This window comes from Cebidichthys violaceus, unplaced genomic scaffold, assembly GCF_023349555.1.
Source record: "Cebidichthys violaceus isolate CVI_PGR_0920_01 unplaced genomic scaffold, fCebVio1.0.p SCAF_24, whole genome shotgun sequence".
NCBI lineage: Eukaryota > Metazoa > Chordata > Actinopteri > Perciformes > Stichaeidae > Cebidichthys > Cebidichthys violaceus.
This window is the reverse complement of record NW_027176417.1, coordinates 1,922,807-1,932,224: the sequence shown is the minus strand read 5'-3', so window position 1 is coordinate 1,932,224 and position 9,418 is coordinate 1,922,807. Positions and strand designations below refer to the sequence as shown.

At 42.7% G+C, this 9,418-nt stretch overlaps 2 protein-coding genes across 2 annotated transcripts in view; one reads left to right on the top strand and one right to left on the bottom strand.

Moving 5' to 3' along the window:
* Positions 1–95: 95 nt before the first annotated feature.
* On the bottom strand, positions 96–2,975 carry si:dkeyp-34c12.1 (uncharacterized protein LOC570187 homolog). The gene is made up of 8 exons (XM_068719624.1): positions 2,743–2,975; positions 2,570–2,642; positions 2,299–2,411; positions 2,077–2,175; positions 1,561–1,745; positions 1,312–1,369; positions 1,144–1,206; positions 96–1,051 (listed from the first exon to the last, which is right to left on the bottom strand). The coding sequence occupies exons 1-8, from the start codon at positions 2,911–2,913 to the stop codon at positions 581–583; spliced, it is 1,233 nt and encodes a 410-aa protein (XP_068575725.1). The 5' UTR covers positions 2,914–2,975; the 3' UTR covers positions 96–580.
* Positions 2,976–7,746: 4,771 nt separating this feature from the next.
* Positions 7,747–9,418, top strand: part of filip1l (filamin A interacting protein 1-like) — a 60,947-nt gene continuing 59,275 nt past the window's right edge. Inside the window, exon 1 of the mRNA XM_068719386.1 lies at positions 7,747–8,074. The gene's annotated coding sequence lies outside the window, so the exon portion shown is untranslated. The remainder of the gene's footprint in view (positions 8,075–9,418) is intronic.

The window sequence follows — 9,418 nt, the reverse complement described above, 5'->3', positions numbered from 1 at the left end:
AGAGAGGTGATAAAATGGCCGCTGGCTCCGACAGACCGGGGAAAAAAAAATTCCTAACCTCACAGAAATCTAAATCAAGTATCACTCTACAGAAACCCATTTGTGACGTGTGACCAATTCCTATTTAACCACAACTCAAACATCACATTTAATTGAGTTTGTCATGAGTTTCGGCTCCAGGCTGACGTGTTGCTGACGACCTTTAACCCCCCCCACCTTCACAGAAGGCAATAAAACTTTCATACAATCAAGTTTTACATTTAAAATTCATATTCTGGCTTTATTGTACATCTTAACTGGAAGGCGTAAACGTTAAAGTATCATCATGCAACAATGAACATTTATGAAACCTATTTATTATCAAAAACAGTTTATTCAACATCCATTTAAAAAAAAAAAAGAAAAAAAGAAAACACTTTTGGAATGAATTCAGGAACAAGTCAAAATGAAGACGATCCTGTGAAATCATTGCCTGGGAAAATAAAAATGTGATAGTAAAGTGTCCACCTCATGGTGGAGCTGGAGGATTCTTCGATGTCTGCACGATAACAGTCCATCTAATATAGTGTTACTTTAAAAGCTACCAATACGTTCCCGTCCTGCTGGCTATCCTCTTGGACCTCCTCAGAACAGCGTGTTGCGTCTCCTCTCCTGCAGCTCGCTTTGACGCGGCGTCCCCATCTTTTGCACGACTTAGATTTGCGGGTCCACGAGGCTTCCTCCTGCCTCTCACAGCTCCTACAGACTCTTGCGAGGTTGACGCGACTTCTTGCGATGGCGTTCTGGCTTTCTTCTTCCGTTTGGGCTTCAGAGCTTCACTTGTGTTCTTGCTTCCATTATCGTCTTTCACACCGGTGCGACGGTCCCTCAGTTTGCTCGTTGCCGCGTCTTGCACCTTCTCACTAGACTCCACAGCTTTTGTTCTTCCCTTTCCTCGGCGGGTCGCTTGTCTTTTAGCGGCAGGCAGTTCCTCTGGAGCCTCTACTTCTTTTGCTGTGATCTCTGGTGATTCTTGGGCGTTGATCTGCATTTCAAGAGCTTTATAGACTTCCTGTGAAACAATAGTTATTCTTCAGAGTACAGTAAATCCTGACAGGCTTTACTTTTCTGCCCAAACATGTATGTTTAAAACCAGATTGTCACCTCTTCTTGTAAAAGTTCAGATTTCAGGTCTGATAACTGGCTCATTAATCCCTGTATCTTCAGCTGGAAGCAGAAAACAATATTTGAAAAAAAAAAAAAAAAAAAAAAAAAAAAAAACTACTAACTTCAGGACATAATAAAAAGTTGGATAATTGGAGCCTCTCTTACCTGCTCATGGGCAACCTGTTTTTCAAGCTGCCCTTTTGCCTGAGCCTCTTTCTTCCTTCTAAGTTTTGAAGAAATCCTTGTTAGTATGTTTTTTTTCTGGGATTTTAAATGTAGATAGACATTTTGATGGCTTCTTGCATAAGAGTTGGAAATAGAAAACATCAGTTGAAAAAGGTAATTTACTAAAAATGATCCTTAAAAATGAGATATTGACCGCCTTCAGTGGCATCTATGCAAGCTGTTAATTACTTGTTTGCCACCCTCTTCTCCAGCCGAGTGAGCTCAAGCCTCTTCTCCTCCTCGGCTCGTCGAATGTCTTTTTCCGTCACCATGGCCAGGAGAGACTTGGCGTCGAGGTCCGCGAACTCGATTGACGGCGACGTCATTTTGAGGACCACCTTCACCCACTCAGTGAGGTCTTCACAGGACGGGAACTGACAGAAAGAACAACAGGATAAAATCAGGATAAAAAGGAAGCTACGTTTTACACACACGTTTAAGATTAGAGAACATGTGCGCCGTGGTTTCATGTTTTTATTCTGCAGGCTCAGTGTTTGAAGCTTGTGAATTTCCACCCGACGTTATCTAAACGGACTGTAAATGCCAGAGGAATGATCTCAAAGGATCCATCATCTTTAACTACACATTTGTGCAACATGAATGTCAAATGGAGAATCTTTATGTTACTGAAAAGGTGGCACTTCTTTCTTTTAAAGTTCTAATTTGGGTCCACAGGAGATCTTGTTTATCATCATTCAAACTCACCATTTGGAGAGCAGCCAGTGCGTTCTCCCTAAAAGCCAACACCAGCTCTAACGGCATCATTTCCTTCATTAACAACCTTTGCCCTTCCTCCAGATCTCCCTGAGGACGGTCAAAATATCAGCACAACGCCATCTTGATTGCAATACAACAATGATTGCAATCAAAGTGAAGGACATTTTTTGCAATCAAGCAGCAGCAGTGAGAGAGAAAGCCAAAAATTACCTGCAGTTTTTTAATAACTTTCTCTACTCTCATCTTTTCAATGAACTCCAAGTCAGCCCGTGTCAGCTGATAGTCCTTCATTCCTTTCAGCATGGAGTTTGGGTCATCTGGTTCTGTCGAGTAATAGAATAAAAAAAAAATTAAAAAAAAAAATCAGGGAAAACATTTCAACACATGAGATCCAAGAAATTTGCAATAAAGCGGCATTAAAAAAAAAAAAAAGGTCGTCAAGTAAAACAAGCATCCTGTGCTGTATTAATTAATTTGGTACCTGATTTTATCCTAAAAGTGCTGAAATCAAACGTTCTGTTTTGGTTATCATCATCTTCATCTCTACTATTGGTCTGTCGATGAGGAGAACAGATCTGATTACATACATAATTCCAATAAAAAAAAAAAAGATACCATGTGATAAAGACGTGCAGTGAAATAAAGCACATGTACCTCCACACTCTGCTGTAGCTCCTCAGAATCCTTGTTTGCATCTTCATTACAGAAATCCAGTTGTTTCTTCACACCCGTCAGAGGAGGAGTCCTGGGCAGCTGTCGCCCTGACGGGATGTAATTCAGCGAAAGGCGGCTTTCTCTGAGAAGTTCTAAAACTCTGTCCGACATGTTCACTGCTCAACAAGCTGCGGCTTCTTCTTCGGCTTCTTCGGCTTCTTCGGCGGCTTCTTCTTCTTCTTCTTCTTCTTCTTCTTCTTCTTCTCTGCTGTTCGAGTCCTCCTCGCTCCCTTTTTGTTTGAACAGGTGGAGTCGCTGTGTTTTAAAAATCACGGCATCATTGTTTTCACCTGTGGCTCAAAGTTGTCTGATTCCTCCTTTTGACCAGTAGATGGCGACATATCCTTTTAGTTTAGCAGGAAGAAGGTTTTGAAAGTTTTAAAACACATTTCTTATTCGTATCAGGTCAAAAAAGGGCAGTGAAGTTAATACAATGTTACACTTTATACAGAACTTTTAAAAACAGCTGAAAGGGAATCATGACCCCTCATCTCTTAAATGATGTAAACTGCATCACTACCAGTACTTACACTACTAGACTGATACTACTGCGGCTATTCTGCACATAACAAATATTATGTTAATAGTCTTTAAATTAAAAATGTAATAAAATACATGAGGACAATGGTGGAAAGCAACTAAGTATGTAAACCCAAGTACTGTACTTTTGAGGTACTTGTACTTTACATTGCAATACATTTTGTGTTATTTCATCCTTTTACTGCATTTTAGAGGCAAATATTATATTTTAATTATACTGTGCACATACGACAGTGGTTCTTGCTCTGCAAATTCAAATTGTACATTCAAAAAATATCTACTTCTCTCATTAAATATTAGCATTTTAAAACATTTATGGCTCAAACTATACCTAAAAGAATAAACATGAATTTAAATTAGATATGCGTCAAACAGCTACAGCAGTAAAATACAGTCAAGTTCATTCAGGACTTTGACATGTACTTAAACAAAGTACTTAATCTAAATGTTTACTCCACCACGGCAAAGGGAATCCCATTAAAAACACAATTAAGATCAAAATCTATGAAATAATAATGTTATCAGGATCCAACTGCAGATAAGAAGCTCTTGTGTGTTTGTTTTTCTCTCTTAAAGTCATGCTGAGTGCGTTTCACAGTCCCAGTTCTCTCTGCGGTCCTGCTTCAACTGCACAAGACAGGCAGACAGACAGATGGACAGGCAGGTATGCAGACAGACAGACAGATGGACACCCCCCCCCTCTCCGATACAAAATAGCCAGATAGCTAACTAATTCTATCTTTAAACCGAGCTGGCGGTGTCACACTGCCAGTCCCACATGTTCGTGGAGCTCCAGGAACTCAAGAGGAGAGTGCTGAGTCGTAAATACCTCTGCTTTTAAACGGCCTGCTCCCATAATGCCGAGGGAGAGAGGAAGGAGGAAGAGGTCGAGGAGTGTGTGGGATAAATTGGTGCGTTGTGACACTGCCTTGGCATCGGCCGAGTGGAAAACATTTGCATGGTTTTACGTTGCAGCTAACAAATCATTCCTCAATAAAAATCAAATTCAAAATGACTTTTAGCATCTTCTTCATACCGACAATTCTTCTCCGGTGTAAGTGTCTCTTCCTCCCGTGTATCTGTCCTTTACTGGGTCAGCGGGTGGTCCTCTGGGACTTTTGCTGACACTGAAAACTGGGTTTTGTCCTCAACGAGGAATTTAGATGTTAATATTCACCTGTAGAGTCTCCAAAATGTATAGAACTTTACAAAACATATCTTTAAAGGCTGTTTTCTATTTTTTTTTTCTCAGATTCTGAACCAGAAATCTCCACTTCAGTCTCTATATTCTGAAGGTTTTCACACAGGGGTTTGTTCATGAATCATTCATAGGCTGACTTATACAACATTTTACAACTAAAAGCATGGGGAAAATTGTTTTTTAATGGCTGTTATAAGTATTGTTTTGTCTCATAGAGTGATAAAGAGAGATATCCAAAATTGCAAAGAATCATTGTCATAATGGAGATGATCATCTGAGGTTCCATGGTGGTATCTATTAGATCAACTTTGTACCCCTGTAGTGTCTAACCCTGAAACCCCAAAATGTGCAGCGAGGCACAGGAGGCCTGTCGAGTCAGAAATGGAGGACACGATGTTTCATTGTCATCGTTGAAAACAGATTATGTGTCGTGCGAGAACAGAGAGCTATTATCCCACATGCTTTGAAGACAAAAACTCCAAACGACCTCAAAACACAGTTCACAGTACGGGCGCATGTACAAGCACACTTTCACCGACATCAAAATCCTCTCAGACGTCATTGAGAGCATCACACGCTCTTTCTGAAAGCCCGGCAGCGACACATCACAAATCCACAACGGCTATTGTGTCCCGTAGAAAACGCTTCCCGGGGCCCGAGTGAAGTGTCCCAAAAAGGCCGTTTACAGCTGCTCAGACATGTAGCGCATTGAACAGGCAGCGCAGACAGGTCGTAAAAAGGGACTGATAAAACAGCACCCTGGTGGCTGTGGAGGTGAGACGGAGTGAGGAGCGCAGAGACAGGTGTCCAGACGTACTGAGAGACAAGGGTTAGGACGACTACTACGACAAAGACGGAGAAATGATGTCATTCACTGCAGTTCAGTACGGAGAGTTAGCATGAGACGGTTTATTAAAGACACATGTTGTTATTACTGCCTTGTGGTTGTTGCCTCCACCAACAAATAAAGTCATCACTTCATCATTTTATCCTATTAGACATCAGTGTGAAATTGCCATAATTAGCATGTGAATTCTTGACTCATGGTCACATTGACCTGTAACCATCACACTCCTAATCACTTCATACTTGAGTCCAAGTGGACGATTGTGTCAAATTTGAAGAAATCCCTTCAAGACGTTCCTGACGTCACTAAAATAAATAATGAAAAACCCTCAAAGTAAACAAACTACGTGACTGAATATGGTAGTGAGTGGATAGAATGAGAGTAAAGCAACAGGATACTCACACACACACACACACACACACACACACACACACACACACACACTCATAACCGTCTGTGGGTGATGAGAGATGGCTCGTTGGAAACTTCGGGGCTTTCTGTCGCGCTGCTCTCACAGCTGTCAGTGAGGTTAATTTTGTGATGTTTGTGATCAGTGAGCAGAGTAAAGTTACAGCTGGCCTCAGACCAGCCTGCGTGGGCCGTACACTGTGAAACGTCTGGACCCGATAATAATGTGTGTTTGAGCTGCTAATTCAATTCTACTCCTCCCGAATAAATATATAAAGTGTGTGGTTCTCTAAGGGTTTGTTTATGTGCTTTTACGTGCATGTTTGATTACATTAAATATGAAATTTCACTTTCTTACCATCTACCTAGTGTATAGTTTTACACACACATACAGCAATTTAATACAAAAACACTACAGAGCTTTGCAGACCTTCAGCCACCATTTGCTGCTGATACATTGCTGTTACTGGAACAACTCTCCCCAATTCACAACGTCAAAACTGCAATGAGGGGAGTCAATACGGCGTAAAAGAGTATTTGTAAAGCACTCAACATTGACATCCATGCCCCACACACACACACACACACACACACACACACACACACACACACACACACACACACACACACACCTGGGTAAATAAAGGTGAAAGAAAAGAGAGTTGACCTGGAGATTTACGGCAGCGTGTCAAGGAGAGGAACCTCTGACAGCTGGAGGACTCTGGAGTCACATTCACACACATGTATACAGGGCAATCCTTATTTGGTTACCTTGGTCTGATATTTTTTCTTGTCCAGAAAATAAAAGCAGACTTTGAATATAAAACTAAATCATGTAAAAGCAGTTAATTGACGCTCTGCATGCCTTCTAACGCTGAACAACGCCCATCGTTCTATTACGGCTCTGACGTCAGCTGAGAGAAAGACGCTGCAGTCTGTGACTCAACAGTCTGTGACTCTCTGACTGCATCACAAAGTAACAGGTTTTTAAACCGGTGCAGCGCTCAGCTCTTAAAATGCCAGGTACATATAACCCCCCCCCCCACACACACACACACACACACACACTCCAAGCTGAAAAAAAGGAGTTGTTGATTGGAACTCTACCGATTTCACACATGAAAGGCTGCTTACGTCTCTTAGGGAGTAGTACTACATGTGTGAGTTGTATAAAGCCTTTTTGTGGCTCCAGAAGGAACTGCGCAAAATCTGTTGAATCGCCTCAAGTGATGTCACTTGAGTCAGCGTCGGTTGGCTGAAGGCTACGAGTTTGGAACAAATCTGGGGGCGTGGAGTTAGTAGCATCTGGTGGATTGCTACTTCTACTAGCGTTACGCACCAAAGTCTTGAGTTGCATTGTGGGTAATGTAGGCCCCGGGATTTGACAATGAAGAAGAATGAGTGGGATGAACAAAAAGATGCTGGTTTCTTGTAGTTTTAAACTGTCCACCATGATGCATCCCTAAGACATACGTTAGTTTTTCAGAAATAATATATTATGTGATGTATCCAAACAGTGCAGGGTATAGGGAATGCATGACGTAGCAGTTTTGGGGGACATTTTTTCTTTTATTTTCCCACCAACAACTGAAAAAATATCCTGTCTAAATATTGTTCCTGCCACCCCCCACCCCCCTCGCTCTTTCTGTCCTCGGGGACAGACACAGACTCCCAAGGGCTCAGTCTTCTGTCAAGGGCCATATGGTACCGTCAGAGCTCCGTGTGTGCTTGTGTCCGAGTGCGTGAGTGTGTGTGTGTGTGTGTGTGTGTGTGTGTGTGTGTCGGAGAAGGAGAGCAGCCGTGGCTCAAGGTGTCAGAAGGGAGGGTGGTTTAAATTTAACTGCAACAGGGCTGATATCTGCATGGCAGGTCGTGTCTCTCTCCCCTCTGCTCTCTCTTTCTCACACACACACACACACACACACACACACACACACACACACACACACACACACACACACACACACACACACACAGTCTGTCTTCACAGTCCCCAGCCACACACACACACACACACAAACACACACACACACACACAGCAGCTCCCCCGGTCTGTCAGTACACGCTCCTCTTCTTCTCTCCCACCTCATCAGACCACCTGGATTGTACGAGAGGCCAGCTGAGGACGCGACGGAATAGAGAGAAAACCGTCAGGGAGGAGAGCGGAGCAAACGTTCAGTGAGGATAACGCTTCGTCGGAGGCGGCAGGTTGAAGACAGAGCCGGTGGCACTGCAGAGGCACAACAGCACAGTGGGCTAAAGCTTCGCTGCAAGAGGTAAGACTGAGGCTTTGCTTTGGGAGGCTCTGTGTGGCCGAGGATGTGTGTGTGTGTGTGTGTGTGTGTGTGTGTGTGTGTGTGTGTGTGTTCATGCTCAAACCCTGACAGAGCCCAATATTCATCTTTCATCTTGGAGGAAAATATGCAAAAGGTTGCATCTCTGTGTGTTGAAGGTTAGTCAGCATTTTAGAGAATCATATGACTTAAAAAGAAAAAATCACTGCTTGTTTAGTCTGGCAACATACTGTATTTTAATATTCAACACGCTGTTCATTAATTATGCATTTAATTAAACAAAAATCTGGATTTTGGGATATTCTATTTTTCTGCAAACATACAGATCATGGTGCCGTTTGCCTTCCTGAACAATATCTTAAAGTACAGATGCACTGAAATGTTGAGTGGATTTACAGAACACTAAGTGAGCGGTGTGTAATCTGCGTTGTGGCAGCTTTTCTGCAAGGTTGTCGCTAATTAGACAGATATAGAGATTAGACACCAGAAGAGAGAGACTTCAGGCGGCTCTGGGGGTCACAGGGAATGTCTGCTGATCTTATTTTAATCTAACTGGATTCAATTTGCTCTAATTGGGTTGAATATATTTTGCTAGGAGACAAGAGATCTAAATAACAAAGTTTAGACGTCTTTAATTTGCACACGGCGCTGCTGAAAAAGATGCATTTGAGCTCAAAGTCATACTTGAGTTTTGCACACTCACAGCAAATCACCGATGCTTTTCAAGAGCATTTGCTGACGAGTGCAAACATGATAGGTTCCCTGGCGGCGGTAACGCATCCCGTGGTCAATCTGAACATCAAAGCCGTGGCGATAGTTCAGCCGCTCCTGTGCGGCGATACTGTCTCGAGCGGACGCTGGTGTCGCACGACGGGTAGTATTGGCTGCAGCCGGGGAACTTCCAAAGGGCAGCGCGTCGTACAGTTTCTAGTGCAGGGAGGACGGGTGAGGGTCAAGTTACCAGGCCTGCACTCGTGTCTCAGTTTGGAAACGCACACTCAGGGGAGTGGGAGAGACAACGGTAACATGTCTGGCCAATAAAGCCTTTTCACTTGAGATTAATTGTAAAACTCGGACGCAGACGTTATTATTTTTCCACGTTTGCTTTTAAGAAATGTCACGGTGCTCAGGTTGGATGTCCTGCGCTGACGTCCACAGTTTGATGATGTGTTGGTATGTGCTGGTCAGCATGCAAAAGAAAGGATTAGCATAGCTCCCAGTGTTCATCACCTTCCATTCAGGTCTGCATTTCCTCACAGGTTATGAATAAATGAAGCTTACAGTTGCATTCATAGTTGCTTTCTCTGTGTTATAAATCATATATTT

Coding starts and splice junctions, on each gene's coding strand:
- si:dkeyp-34c12.1 (XM_068719624.1), bottom strand. CDS start 2,913: ATGTCGGACAGAGTTTTAGAACTTCTCAGAGAAAGCCGCCTTTCGCTG. Junction 2,643..2,742: donor AGCTACAGCAGAGTGTGGAG/GTACATGTGCTT, acceptor CCTCATCGACAG/ACCAATAGTAGAGATGAAGA. Junction 1,052..1,143: donor CTGAACTTTTACAAGAAGAG/GTGACAATCTGG, acceptor ATTGTTTCACAG/GAAGTCTATAAAGCTCTTGA.